The sequence below is a fragment of the Xiphophorus couchianus genome, chromosome 22 (assembly GCF_001444195.1).
Source record: "Xiphophorus couchianus chromosome 22, X_couchianus-1.0, whole genome shotgun sequence".
In the NCBI taxonomy this organism is placed as follows: Eukaryota; Metazoa; Chordata; class Actinopteri; order Cyprinodontiformes; family Poeciliidae; genus Xiphophorus; species Xiphophorus couchianus.
The window spans coordinates 19037949-19053295 of NC_040249.1; the positions used below are offsets into that span (position 1 = coordinate 19037949).

General features: G+C 36.8%; 1 protein-coding gene across 11 annotated transcripts in view; it reads left to right on the top strand.

Moving 5' to 3' along the window:
- The window catches only part of ablim1a (actin binding LIM protein 1a), a 54370-nt gene that overhangs the window by 14610 nt on the left and 24413 nt on the right, over window positions 1–15347 (top strand). For 10 of the 11 annotated variants that reach the window (XR_003594172.1, XR_003594173.1, XM_028007286.1 and 7 more), the window contains exon 2: window positions 13717–13854. Coding sequence is in view for 9 of the 11 variants with exons in the window: in XM_028007286.1 (XP_027863087.1) it covers window positions 13717–13854 (138 nt within the window). In the remaining 2 variants the exon portion in view is untranslated. Of the gene's footprint in view, window positions 1–483; window positions 743–13716; window positions 13855–15347 lie in introns of those variants that run through there. The other variant, XM_028007284.1, reaches the window with a different exon arrangement.

Consider the following 15347-nt stretch of genomic DNA (forward strand, 5'->3'; position numbering starts at 1 on the left):
TTTTTTTACTTATGCCATTTCTTCATTAACAGATAAAATCACATTATATAATAGCTTACTACAATAACAATATCTACATTTATGACACTTTTGCATTTTTAGTGTCTTCATAATGCTAAATGCCAATTGAAAATTCATAAACTGACCGTTTATGCAGAAGGTGTGATAAGTTCAGAACCATCATGCAGTCTAAAATGTTACTTTGGCCAATTAAAAAATTAAGAAAGCACAAATAGAAAAAATAAAACAGAGACAATTCTCCTAGTTTATTTGGGGCCCAAAAAATAAAATTAAAAAACATATGGTTCCCCATCTTTTGAATTGATGTGTTTTGATTATTTGGGGTCACACAGCAGCAGCGGCCACTTTGTTGCAGCAATGAGGGCGAGTCTGACACAACAGAGGGGCTGGGAGAGAGGGAGCAGGAGGGGAGGAGTAGAGAAGAGTGGGAGGAGGAGAATAAGGAGGAGGAGAGGTGGGAGAAAAGCAGGCAGTCAGGAGGCAAACCCCACGCTGTCGCTGTGTTTTCGGGAGGAGAGCTTGGAAGCGTCTACACCTCTCTTTCTGCCTCTCTCTCTGGTCCTCTGGAGTCTCGGCTCTTTTTTTCTTTATTTTTTTTTATAGCTCTTCTATCTTGACTATAAAAAGGTTCCTGCAGCTCCTGTGTTACTGCCAGCTGATGGTCAGAGAGTTTTCTGCTGCAGCTGTGCCTGGATTCAAATGGTCATGGTCAAAGAAAAAGGTACCTCTGTACATATGTGTGTGTTTTTATGCCATTTGTTTTGCTTGTCATGCTTGGTGTTGATGTTGTCGGTGCTCACACAGATTTGCAGCACCATCTCTGACTTAACTGAGGTTGAACTTGATTGATTTCATCTGATTGTGCTGGATATTTTCGGTAACATGAATATGGGTTTCTTTGTAGAGGAAGGGGGACTGTATGTACTTGAACCACTGATGATGACTATCATAACGTTACATGTAAAGCTTTAATACAGCAACATATTCCCTAAGAGTAGCTGACTTGAACATGCTACGCCCTTTTAGCTGCCTCTTGGCTTCGAGTTTGGCAGAGTCAGGCTTTATGTTAATGCATAATGGAACAAAGCATCTGAGGAGCTTCATGTTAACTGATGAGACCCTCAGAGCCATGATGCGATTGTTCTTGGTTTGGTCAGGTCCTCTTTGTATGGAATAAAACATTACGAGATGAAAAGTGGAGCACCAGTGTTGGGAGGCACACTGCGCAGAGCTACGAACCTGCACTCTCTGTCATCCTCTCGCTCTCGCTCTCTCTCTATAACTCTGTCTGCAGCTGTTGTCATGGTAACCCTCTAAAAGGTACACTCCATTGTTGTCATCCGTGGCCCCATTCATGGTGTCCCGTTAAAAAAAAAAACCGATGATTGTTCCTGTCCATAAACCGAGGTCACCCAGCTGTGTGGGATGAATTAGCTGAAGTCAGGAGGGGCCATTGTTCAGAGTTGTTACACATCGCCTGCAGTTTACCAGGATGTGTGGTCCAGAGGTGGACTATTGTTGTCAGAATGACTCACAAGCAAGCAGCAATGTAGAGTATTTTTGTTGTGAAGAAATCTTGTGCTTAAAATGTTCCTAAATTGAAGTAGCAGAGACAGTTAGTTGCTTGCCCGACTGGAAATTGATGGAAAAGTTATTAGATCACAATAAGAAGCGACTATACTAACAAGGATCTTATCCAATATATCCTTAAGTGTATTTGGATTTTGTGAAGGTTCTGACCACTGTAGAAACATTTGCCCTGGATTCACAAAGACGTTTTACAGTTATATTTTTAAAAAAATACTTAAAAAAGTAACCCTTGAATTTTGAGTCTGGAAATGATCTAAATTTAAAAATGCGTAGGAACCCTGGATTCCGTCCAAATCTGAGTTTGTTTGCTGTATTTTTATGCTTCTTGTTTTGGTCCTAATTTTTGTGGATACATTTTGCTCAAAATACATAAAAGATGCTGTAAAATTTATGTAAGCTCTCAAAGAGTGTATGTTTGCCCCCCACCAACATCATAAAATGGGGTTACAGATATTTTTGACAGATTTCATTGAGTAAGTCTGTTTATGCATCTGACCGCGCACTGGAGGCGGCGTCCATCTCTGAATCTGGTCCCTTCATGTGGGTCCGACTGGCCACAAAGAAACGGCCCTTGCGGTTGAGCTCTGATGCTGGCAGAACTTCTATAACCTCTGGATCCCACATGTTTCTTTTCCCAGACTCCCTCCGGACGTTTTTCATAGTTGTATGCAGCCACTTTATCTGGACATTGTTGGGATTTGTTGATAGAAAGAGGTCTGCATTTAGAGAGCTGTTCCTCTCTAAATGGTTGCCACGAGTACAACCAGCTCAGAAAACGAGACAGTTGCACAGTATCAGGTAGATGAGAACAAAATGTGATTTTAGCAATCACTTTGGGGAAAAACTGTAAAGCTCAAGGATTCCTTTTTTATTTTGACAAAGCGATGAAAACTTTCACAAACAACAAACTATGTTTTGAAGAATTTGTAAACAGTGTATAAACTACTTTAATATATCAAGATTGACTATGGTTTCACTATAATTTGAGTGTAGTCCATACATTAATACTATAAATTGACATGATCATGTTCTGTAGTTAAAAAATGTATAATGAGTTACTTATCCTACACTGTTCATCTTATCCAGCTTAAGTTTAATTAGCCTATGTTTTAGATTGTTAACCAAAAAAAATGAGATCAAGTTCAGGCATCGAAAACTTTGAAATAGCCTTTATTATATTAGCAGCTAATAACGTAAATATAGGACAAATCCTTTACATCTTTTCTGTCCCTCTGTCAACATTTTTTGTTCTAGTGTAGTGAGTAATAAAACCTTTGGCACAAAACCTATTTAAAAAGTGGTGGAGGCTTCTTCAGTGCTTTTGTAACTGCCGACGCAACAGTGTGATTTCACAAGACTAGACTAGAAATATTGTGATGTTATAATGTTACTACACCCCTGTGTCTAACCTATTTTTAAACTCAAAATCTAATATCCTCCTCAAATTCTTTCATCATATTTTATCCACAGATTTATTGTGCAAGACTATGTACAACATTAAAATACTTTTTTCTTGACCCACACTCCACATATTCATTATGTGAAATTTTCTTTTTCAAGTGTAGCTGTCTCTTCTGATTTTTATTTTTGCAGACGACTGCAGACGACTGCAGTTGTGCCTCATCTTTGAAGCTTGCCTGTGCCTACACTCTGAAAAAGGAGCTAAACTCCTTTTCACAGGCAGCAGTGCAACACACAGTGTTTGTACAGCTGGCACATAGCACCGGAATATACAGATGAGATAAATGTTCTGTCATAGAGAGTCTGAACCCAACAAGCTAAAAACAACAGGAGTCACATGAAAGAAATGCGGTCTGATCGCTTAGGATTCAGTTTTTTCTTGTACAAAAGGGTGTTCTCTACCACTGGACTTTTTATACTTACCATATATAAATTTGTACTCAACTGGGAAAATCTTTGATTAAAATTAATTCTCTATATTCTATATATAGTACGCTGTAAATAGTAATATGACTCCAGGGGACAACAGCAGCAGTTTGCTCAGAGTTTGATGAGATGTATATGCTATAATTTATATGAATCAACTCGTCCAAACTGGGATCAGAACCAAAATAAATTGGAGTTGGATATAATACTACATATCAGATAATAATATACAAGTTCATTTAAATATACTGTGTGAGATTTGAACATTTTGTGACTATTTACCACCATAATTCATGAAAACATTCAAAAGAAACAAGCAAAAAATAAAAATGAAATGCGTGTATGAAGGCACAAACTGGCAAATGGGACAAACTGACCCAAATTACTTGGGCATCTATTTATTTTGCTGAAAATGTTCAGATTGTGATAAACTAGATAAACAAAGTAAATGTTCAAATTGCATATTATTTAATATAATTTTGTAATATAATGTGAATATTTTATAGTTACTGGTTACCATTTTGATATATGGCAGATTTTGACTGCTGATCAAACCGAAGTAATTCTAAGTTCTGGTTTAATTTATCTGTTTGTCAACACTTACTCCCATTTTAAACCTAGTCCTTATGTGTTATTCACTTCCAACTTCTATTTTGTATCCATAAACAAATTGTTTCTTACTGATATATACTGCTCAAAAAAATAAAGGGAACACTTAAACAACACAATATAACTCCAAGTAAATCAAACTTCTGTGAAATCAAACGGTCCACTTAGAAAGCAACACTGATTGACAATCAATTTCACCTGCTGTTGTGCAAATGGAACTTTGTACAGAACAAATTATTCAATGAGAATATTTCTTTCATTCAAATCTAGGATGTGTTATTTGAGTGTTCCCTTTATTTTTTTGAGCAGTGTATTTATAAAACCAAGGCCTAATCTTTTTTAGTTTAGAGATAAATGTTCATAAAAAGGCTTACATCTTATATAGATTATTTCTAGAATATAGACAATAACTTAATAACTTGAAACAGCCAACTTTGAACCGATGTGTGCACCAAATTTGGAAAAGTTAGAAGTAGCAAAGTGGCACAATGATCGGGACCCTCTGTTAGATATTATTTATTAACACCTTTCCTTGTATTAGGTTATAGAAATTTACTTCCAATGTTCAGTAAAATAAAATAAGTCTTCCTGGTGGGGACAAATTGATAAATTAGTTGATACATAATTCCCTCTGATAGGAATTTCAATTTTATACCCCAGAAATGAAGAAAAGGTTTAACTGGTCTGAACTACAATGGGGTGAAATTACCTACACTCTAATGACTTCCTTCTAGTAGATATTATTTATTAGTCATGCAACCACATTTCCATACAGTAGATTGTGAGTAGAATATACAATTACTTTATATTGTCGTTGTCAAAGTGGGTACGAATTTGTTTTTATAAAACACCACACAGGATACGTTGATGGGCAGCAGTTCATACCTGAAAAAGTCAGGTGTGAAATGTCCAAAACTTCCTGTGATTTTACTATTTTCATGCTATTTCTTTTTTTTTTATTATTTTTTTATTTGGAAAGGCAAGTTACAATTACTTTGGACAATCCAGCTTCCACCAATGGAAGTAAGAGAAGGAATAACATAAGCCAATCCAGGATTTTTGTATAGTAACCAAACATCCATAAGAGAAGAGTGAGTGGGGGTTAGGGGTGGGTCTGGTCTGATATTTCTTATTTTAGAGGAAAAACACAGTCAAGAGCATAAGTTTGCCATAAGCCTGAACCAGGGTACAATACACAGCACAACAGTATTTGCATGTGATAGACATATTTAGTCCACAGGGATTACTGAATTCACATAATTTGTCCATTTAGACCAAATCCTGAGGAATGATTCCTTTCGACCTTCAACAGAAAAAGATAACTTCTCTAAAATGTAAATGTCCTGTACAATATTGACCCAGTCCTCAACTGCCGGTGCTTCAGGCTCTAACCATTTTCTAGTGATTGTCTTTTTGCTTGCTGCCAGGAGCAATAACAGCTGTTTTTTATCTTTGAGAGTCCAGTTATCAAATGAAATGTTTCTTAAGTATAGGGATTCACATTTACATGGGAATTTTTCAGTAAAGATGTTATTTAGGTGGGAACACATTTGCTCCCAAAAAACTTTAATCACCGGACAACCCCAGAAGATGTGATGATGATTTGCCCCGTTTGTTCCACAGAGTCTCCAACATGCGTCTCCGCTGCCCCGATGTTTTTTCTGAACTGGAGTTACAAAATATCGAACAGTGTTTTTCCAACAGAACTGTCTCCATGTATTGGAGCTCAAGGTCATCCAGTGTAATTTGTTAATCTGTTCCCAGACTTCAGTTGAGATAGATAAATTTCTTTCTTTTACCCACTTGTTTCTTATGCAGTTTGTGTCACCTTACTTAGAGGATAGAATACCATTGTACAGTATGGAAACAAGTTTCTTGCATGAACCTGACTTCAGCAAGGACAAAAACACATTAAAAAGTCTTGGTTTGGCTGTTTCCCAATTGCCACATATATTTTTGATTGAAATAGGCCCTAACGTGTAGATATCTAAAGAAGTCATTCCCTCTCCAACCCATTAGATCTCTGAAGTTCCTCAAAACTCTGAAACATGAGTAAATGTATAGTAAGTGGTTAATCCTTTTTGGATCCATCCTCTAAATCTCCCATCAATCTTGTTTGGTTTAAAAGCTGAATCAAAGGCACAGCATCTGAGTATTTTTATCTGGTTACCTAATTTACAAATTTTAATTACCTTTCTCCAAGAATCCAGCATTGACTCATGTGGTATACTCAGCCACTCTTATAAATCCTTGTCCATTAATACTAATATTAAAGGTATACCTTCCACTGTTGTTCCTTCCAAATCTTTCCACCTTGCATCGTAAGATGGAGAACACAGAACACTGGTCAGAACACTGAGGTGCATGGTAATAGACCTGTAGATTGGGAAGACCCAGTCCAATTTCTCTTTCTTTAACTGCAGCGTTCTATACCTCACCCTTGCCTTTTCCCCCTGCCAAATATACTGAGATATTAATCTTTCCCACTCTATGAAACGCCTTTCTGATAACAGGATAGGTAAACATTGCAATAGGTAGAATGTTTATTCTGACCGACTCCATGCTGAAGTATAAATTTGAGATTTCAGATTTGAAATTAGGGGCCCATAATTGACATCAAAAATCCTGGAAAAATCCTTGGACAATGTGACCCCTAAATATTTTATGGATTCCGCTTCCCAGTTCCAATTGTACAGGCTCCTAATATTGTTCTGTGGGTTATAGTTTATCGTTATATTTTTATACTATTTCTTAAAGACATATAGCCACATTTGCTTACAGCAGAGACTAGTAAATTAATTTGAGCTGTAAATTGGTGCATGGTTAGTGACCTGTCCCATTGCAGATAGCTCTACTTTGCTCTTGAGAAAGTTGGGGCTGAAATGACCAACATTGCGGAGGTACAAAGGAGCAAAACTGCCAATTGTGCAAGTCAACAAACAGCTTTTCACTTAGCTGGTCACAGGAAATACAACCAGACTATGGGGCCAATACAGCCTATTAAAGAGCCAAGGCCTTTATCAGCTTCTCTTTAATCACGACTTCTGCAGTTCATGAAGCTGCTATTGTCTCCTCTCAGATAAATAGCTATAACGGAAGTCTTTCTCTCTGTTCAACAGTAAATTATTATGATTGTGTACCTGCTAGTGGCTAAAATTCTGCACTGTTGTGCTCAACCATAGAAAGCAGGTCATTATTCAAAGCTAAGGTCCCAGAGGACTACTTATTAAGTGTTAGGGGGGATCTGCTGGAGGATGATAGGGTCCCCGCTCCTCCTCCTACAGTTTCTGCCCAGTGTTTGAAGTGCTTTGTCTGGGATGTTGGTGGCAGGGCAGAAAGAAGAAGAGCCATACATATTCATGGAGGGGGAGGACTTAAGAGCTCCTTTTCAAATGTGGGTGATAAAAGGCTCCACCGTCCCTTTTAACCCCCCCAAACACATCCATATACCCATGCTTGAAGAAATATTAATTGGATATCATGGTGGGATTTATTTGTGCCTCTTTGATGCTCGTCTTAGCGACGACTCCATCTGGAATATTCCATCTGAGTGTTTAAACTGGATGATTATAGGGGTAAAAACTATGTTTGCCTCTGCTTTATTACCTATGAAGTGGACACAGCTACCAAAATTATTGGCTGGGGCAAAAGGAGTGTAGACGATTGCCTGTATCCCTCTAATTGTGTATTTGTTTTGGTCACAAATTCCCGAAAACCATCAAGCACACACTGACTGACATACATTTGGAAGCTCTTATGTCTGCAATTTCAACAGTAACAAAGGAAAAGAGCAATTTAATATTTTATGAAGTCTTCTTATTTTTATGCCTTTTTGTTTTATGGAATTCCCCTTCTCCCGGTGCATTTTCCGAACTCCCTGCTTTTGCATTCCTCTGGACTCATGGCAGGAAATGAAGGCAACAAATTTTGAAGCCTCTTCAGCAAGTCCTGCGCTCTTGTGTCAATAGCCACAATCCACTGGGCTGTACAATTGGAATCGGGGTACTTGTTTCATAAAAATATACTGTCCTGAGGGGATTCAACACTTTCAGGCATCATCTGCAGTATTTATTACTGCCAACACAGCGAGGCTCTGGTTAAATGGGTTGGGGGGCTGGGTTTTTGAGGGGGCAGCCCTCTTTCTCTGGCCCTGTGTTAGTTATTGTTCCCTCAGTCAGCGGGATGGTTCTCTGGGTATTCATTGTGCGTTCATCCTCAGATTTGTCACTTTATCCGGTGTCGATGAAGCAGGACAGATAACTCTGTCAGCAGAACCAACACATGCTGACCAGAAACAGGAATGTGAGCCGTGAAAATCTTACAATTCCTTACTCCAGTAATTCACTTTGTGCTGAGGTTGCCTAATGTGCTTCTTCCTAACTTATTCATACTATTATATCATATAAATTTGAGCAAATGAAGCACTACTTTGCCTGTATCACAACAACCACTAGAGATCTACTAATGGATTCATTCTAAATCCATATTTTAAAACATATTTCCTCAAATTTATGGCCTTGTAGCGTAATAAGAGCAACAAAAGCTCATAGAGAATCATTAATGAATGAATTTGATTTTTATATGGTGAAATTTCAGTTCTCTGAGAAAGTTTAACAATGCCTTTCATGGATATGCAACTCTTAATAAAATAAATGAAAAATAATCTCTGCCATAATGTTTATCTGTAGCTTGAAAAGCACAAATTTAATTTTAAATCCTCAGCAAATAGGATCCCAACATTTGTCTTGGATTCTCATCAACCTGTTATGATGTCAGCTCCTTTTTTCTTGTCTATGCAGAAATGCTTTAAATAGAGAGAACCAAAAAAAAAAAAATCAACACTGCCCTAGATTTTTACAACATCGGATAAATAATAGCATTACATGAAAGGTTTGACTCACCAGCTAAGTGGTTCTTGCAAAAGAAAAGACTTTTCACCATAAAACCTCTAAATGGCATTCAGTGCGTGACAAGGTAGAAAAAACAGTCAATTACCCAACTGTTAGAAGGAAAACGTACATCTTATTGCTTGATTCATAAGACCGAAGCTAGAAGGAGAAGGGAAATGAGTCTACTGAAAATAAATGTGACTTACAGGCAGTTATATGTTTTCGTAATTACAATAATGTCAAATGTTTTGACATAATTAGTGCTAAAAGAAAGCAAGACAGCTATTTAACTAGATACCTAACCTACTCACTTGTCCTCTTCAGCCCTCTTCTTCACATATTTGCTTTCAGTGGACTAGAGAAGTTTCTAGAAAATTACTTAAAATAATCAGTTTTCAAAGTTGCATGAACCCCAATGTCAGTTCCTGATTATTTCACCTCATTGTCCTTTTGCAGTTTCAGTCTTTGTATTATCTACTGCAGGATGTTTTGTACATTTTTTCATACTAACCAAGTGAACGTCTACTACCCGATTTAACAATGGTTTAAAGTACTTTTTTTACATCATACTCACAGTCTGCTGCAAGGAAAAATTGTTATATGACTGATAAATGACATCTAGCAACATTTGCAGTTTATTTCCTTCGACACCCAAACTTTACAGGTATGATAGGTTCCATCCTTGACTAGATGTTAAATTCTAGCCATGCACCAATTTCAGTTGTAAAGGAATAAGTTTATGTAGCAAAACCAAAACAAACAAAAATGCTAGCAGTAGGTTTTCATAGCATTTCTTTGGTTAAATGTTTTAAGTATGGACATGAAATGGACAAATTGGTAAACATTTGGGTGTATTATTGGTCAAAGGGGTAAATTGATTGATTTGTGGTTAATACAAAATGTCTTGAGGCACAGTGCTCTTTTTCATACTGTACAAAACTCCAAAAAGTTTAAACTGTGAAGGGGTGAAATGACCAGCACAGCCATTGAGAAATTTAGCACGTTATTTTTACTGTTTTAAAAGATAAATGCAAATTTTGATATCAATTCAATCTCCAGTTTCTTCAGTGGGCAGACACTGGGAAAGCATGTTTGAGCCTTAATAATAAGAAAAGTAGACTCAGAGAGGCAGAAGATGTTACTTGTTGATCCAATTATACCAATTACGGCTGTGCATGCTGTGCTTTCATGACATTCAGCATTTTCTGTTTTATACCAATAATACATGTGGGAAGGCTTAAATATTTCTGCTTGAATCATAACTGCTTGACATATATAACACTAAGCGGTCAATCAAAACTGTTAATGAATCATTTTTAATAATTCATGGAGATTTATGAAGGAATTCAATTTCTTCATTGTATATAATCAAGAAATTGATGGAATTGATTAATTTTTTGTTCTTGTGCCAGTGGGAGGTAAAAATATAGTTTAAATGTGACCTATCATGCTGCCTTGAACCGGTTAGGATAGGTTTATGGACGACACAAAACATGTTTACTAAATTTTTTACACCAAATTACTCTTAGATGTATTTATTCTGGTCAGTTCTGCCTATTTTGAGCTCCTTTCAGAATGATCTGTTTTAGCTCATTTGTCACTTCAAATCCAAATAAACTGCTTCTGGCCACACACCCCCAGACTCAACATTTATACTCACACAAGAAAATAACTGCAAACAGAGGCGTAATTATACAAGCATACAGCCTTGAAAAGCAGAAGTGGAGCCTCCTTTTCTGGAAGATGTAGGAACTTGTTTTAAGTAAATGATTTTTTAATATTGATGAAAAAGTATTAGTTATATTGGCAGATTATTTTACTTATAACATGTGAAAAATGTGTTGCTCTAAGTGGAATCATCTGCCAATGGAATAAGTAGTTTTTCATCAATTTTAAGGAATTATTTACTTAAAACAAGCTCAGATATCTTCCTGAAGAGTTGCTTGTAAGTTAGTTTTGCCTTATTTCAAGTTTACTAAAATCTTTGCGCTAGAAACTAGACAAAAATTACCTGGTAAGATTTTGTGTTTTTGCAGTTGAGCAAGTGGTTTCTGGATAGTAAGTCAAGAACCAAACTCTTGTCTTTTCCAACAGCCATTGTATAGTAGTAAAACATGCAGGAACTCTGCTGGGGTTGCTAGGTAACGTGGCTATTCATTGTGACTTAACTCCTTGTTTTCTAGACACCAAAAAGCATTAACTTATTGTCAAAAAAACCCCCTAGATTGCTTTTTTTAAGTTCTTGGGCTGTTTTTAGAAGCGGTTGAGACCCAATTGGAAGAATAAAAACATGCAAAATGCTTATTTTGCATAATAGGTCCCCTTTAAACAAACAAAAAAAAAAGGTCAAGTTTGATTATAAAAAAAGTGACCTGTAGATTGAGTCTATAAATGGTTAGATTAGATATTTTTCCACAGTGCAGTCACCCAGATGGTCTGTGCTTTGTTCACGGAGGTGTGATGTGACACACAGAGCTGCAGACACTCGATTCAGTGTCACAGCAGTTTGGTTCACCCAGAGATGACTCATTGTCCTGCTGAGTGTAATCACATCAGAGACACCAGAGAGACAGGTCCTCCCCACTGTAACCCGCCTTCCTTCTCGTCTCCCTCCTGAGGATTTGTCTTCTTCTTTCTCCGTTTTTCATTATCTCACAACTGCTCTCATTCCTAATTGTGAATAGATTACTCTCGCAACTGTAATTTTGCCTGTAAGAATTTACTTGCAACTTTTTAGTAGTGAGTTATTTCACTGCAATCAAACCAGGAAGCCACTGCAGCTGTAAAGGTGGGATGCAGGCTGAGGCGAGGCCTGGCAATCAGTGATCCAGGGTAATGTCTTCCTTTGGTTAAACCATCGATTGTTCATGATGCTATTTCTGTCCTTTTACTGGTGTCTTATTTTAGCCTTTCAGATTAATGATTCACTGCAGAGCGGAAAGAGCAAAGATCCTTTGATGTGTGTTTTCATGTTGCAAGCCTCTGTTGGTGCGTTGTCAGCTTTGAAATATACAGCAAAGATAGAAAATGAGAGGATGAGTGAAAGAAGATGCCTAGTTAAATGACTTTGAAAATGAAATAATCTGCTGGTTTCAGGCCACTGATATGCTTTGTGCAGTGCGGCACTGCAGCAGGAGTTGCATACTGTAGAGGGGGATTAGTGCCTGTCTGTGTCAGGGACCACCAAACTTTTTATGGGGTGGGACCACAGACTAACATACCACTGATATAAAGAAATTAGGCTACTGGTACTGTCTGTGAATATGAATCAATCTCATAATAGCAAGTCTGTGTAAAAAGACTATAATGATGTCAATACTTGAACCTCTTATTTAATTCCATATTATGAAAGCAGAGATGCATAAAAATGCTTCATATTAGTTGTTTTTGTAAACCTTTGACTTGCTAATACAGATGTAATCCCATTTTCTTGCAGATTGCTAAAATGCCACAAAGATATAATGCAAACCAGTGTTTTATTTTTTCATTTTAGTTAACTCCCTGTTTATTCTCACTTCCCTTTTAGCCTTGCCTTATTTTCTTGCTGTACAAATGCCAAGCAAAAAATCTTAAATCTGGATTTTCTCCTTTAAAAACAGAAGAAGATATAAGAACAGTTTTTTTCTAGCTTTCCTGCCATGAGCGGTCATTCATTATTTATGTAAGGAGCAGATGTGATGTCATGCTGCATGAGTTTGAGAGGAGTTGCTGGGAAACAGGGTTTCTATGATACTTTAAAACAAAGACAACATGATTATGGATTTGATTAAAAAAAAAAACAAATCTGTCTGAAAATGCTGTGTTTTCAGTTAGTGTAGTTAGGATAGCAGAAGTATTTAGGTTTATTCACTGGGAGAATAAACATAAATCACAGAAACATCAGAGGTTTCTTCCCTCTGAGATTTCTGAAAGATTTTCCAAACATTTTCAGATTAAGAAAATGATCCTGGATAAAGAAGAAGTTGATGGATGAATGGAACTGGCTCCATATGAGTTTGAACACATAAAACAGAGATGAATCATTACTTTGCAAGAATATAATAGCACCAAAAAAGTTAGCAAATCCCACTGGTTTTCTCAAATTAAAAGCAGCTTTTTTCTTGCAGTTTCCTTTGCTTTCTGTCTGTTGCCATCTTCCTTTTTGTTATCTTATGCTTTCATATAATCTGTCAAAATCTAGATTATACCCAGTTTCTTGATGCTGCCTATGTTTCTGTCACAAGTTGCAGGTTTTACTTAGAATCATATTTAATTACAGCATTCGCTCTTGTTTTAACTTTTTGTGCTGAGCTTTGTTTCTGCTCTCAGCACTGTACACCTTTTTATTCTCAATTATCTGAGATGCTTGCTCTTTAAAAACATGGGAAGCTAATCATGAACGGTAATGGGTCATAAATATAATTGATGCTTTACTTTGAGGGTGAAAGTACTTTAATTTTAATAGTGGAAACGACTTTATCAATACCTTTTTACAGCATCATTTCCAAAGCCTTGCTCTCCTTTGCAATTTGACACGTTGTCCTCCGCTGATCAAGACACTCTATATTTGGGTTGTCTCTAGAGAGTCTGTCTGGCCAGAAACCCAGAGTTGCTCTGTCCCACTCACTTTTTTTTTTTTTTACTCTGACAGGCTCTGAGAAGTTGGATTCAGTTCCTTCTCAGATGAACAAGGTCATATTAACAGAGCCAGTAGTAACGCTTATTTTTCCATCTGCTGCAGTGTCTCATACCCAGGACACACACCACCACTCCAGCGAGAAGCCCCTGATTCAGTGCTACAAGTGCGGGGAGCCATGTAAGGGCGAGGTCCTCCGGGTGCAGAACAAACACTTTCACCTGAAGTGTTTCACCTGTAAAGGTAAAAAAAATAATAACATTTTATAACAGGAAGTTATTATCACTAATGTACTGATTTAAGTAACTAATATTTAATTTTTTATGTGTTCATTTGATGTTGCTTGTAAGATTGTCTCAGCCTTAATTCAGATTTGAGAAACCTAATATTCCTGATGATGGATGAACATGTTGTCTCTCTACAATTCAAGAAATGAAACAGCTTGGACTTTTTTAAAAAATATATAAATAAAATTGTGGGAGTTGTGTGAAAATTTGTAGCTGAAGTGCCAATAGTAGATACTGACTACTCATGTAGCAGACATATATTTTATATAATTATATGGAGTACGAAGTTAATGGTAAGATGTGTAAAGAATGTTGCTACAAGTGACTGTAACAGTCACTGTTGTATTAGGATAAGCAGAATGGGTCAGGATAAGAATCCCTACAGTTCTTTGGGAAACTAGTCATATTCCTTGAACTCTTCCATACTTTGTAATGTTACAACCACAGATAATAATGTAATTTATTTGTATTTGAAATGGAAAAAAAAAACTTAGTATAAGTATGAATTATAAAGAAATAGATAATTCAAACTTTAAAAATAGTTTTTAATGTATGGTGTGCATTTGATTAACTTCTACCCCAGACTCAAATTGGGTCTGGGGCAAGTCTTTTGCAGACTCTAAGAAATGTTCTCTTGTTTTCAGCTCCATTCATCTTCCTATCAACTCTAACCAGCCTTCCCGTACTTAATAAAGAAAAGCATTCCCACGGCATGATACTTTCACCACTCTGGTATCCTCAGGGTGATGTGGAGTCTTAAATATATTCCACATTATTCAGATTATTAGAAAGTTTATAGATGATACATGAGAAAATATGAAAGAGGTCATGTGTTATGAATACTTTCACTGCACTGTAAATTGTAACTTTGCAGCATTCTATAACAAGGTTATATGAGGTATCTTCACTTTTTACATCTAATTAAGATGCCATCCAACATGTAATCATTATTATCCACATGGGTTCAGCCCTGTTACTGCATGTCTTTGGCATTCTGGCACATGCATAATGCAGGCTCACTTTGCTAATCAGGCAGCCCTATTTTGACCTGAACTATCCCCGTTGAACCTTTGTTGTTAATCGGTGACTTAAACACTGTTATAGAGTTAGCTTAGCTCACCATGGGCTCAGAATAACATTGTCCAACGCTGAGATTAGTGCTAATTCTGTCTTTTGGTCGGGGTTAATGATTCTCAAAGGGGACAAGAGAATAGCTTTAATGGGCACTGTCTTAGTCCTAGTTTTAACTTTATCCTCTGTTGCCCGACAAATCTATAGGATGAAGTTGAAGCCACGTCATTTTAGAAATAAACCAAACATGACATCTTTGATTTCTTTCTCTTACTACATTTGACACACAAATTCAAGTTTCCCCTAAACGTTTTCAGTGGAATTTCATGAATCCGTCTTATTGAGTTTACTATTTCTGTAGTGGTATGAGACTTATGA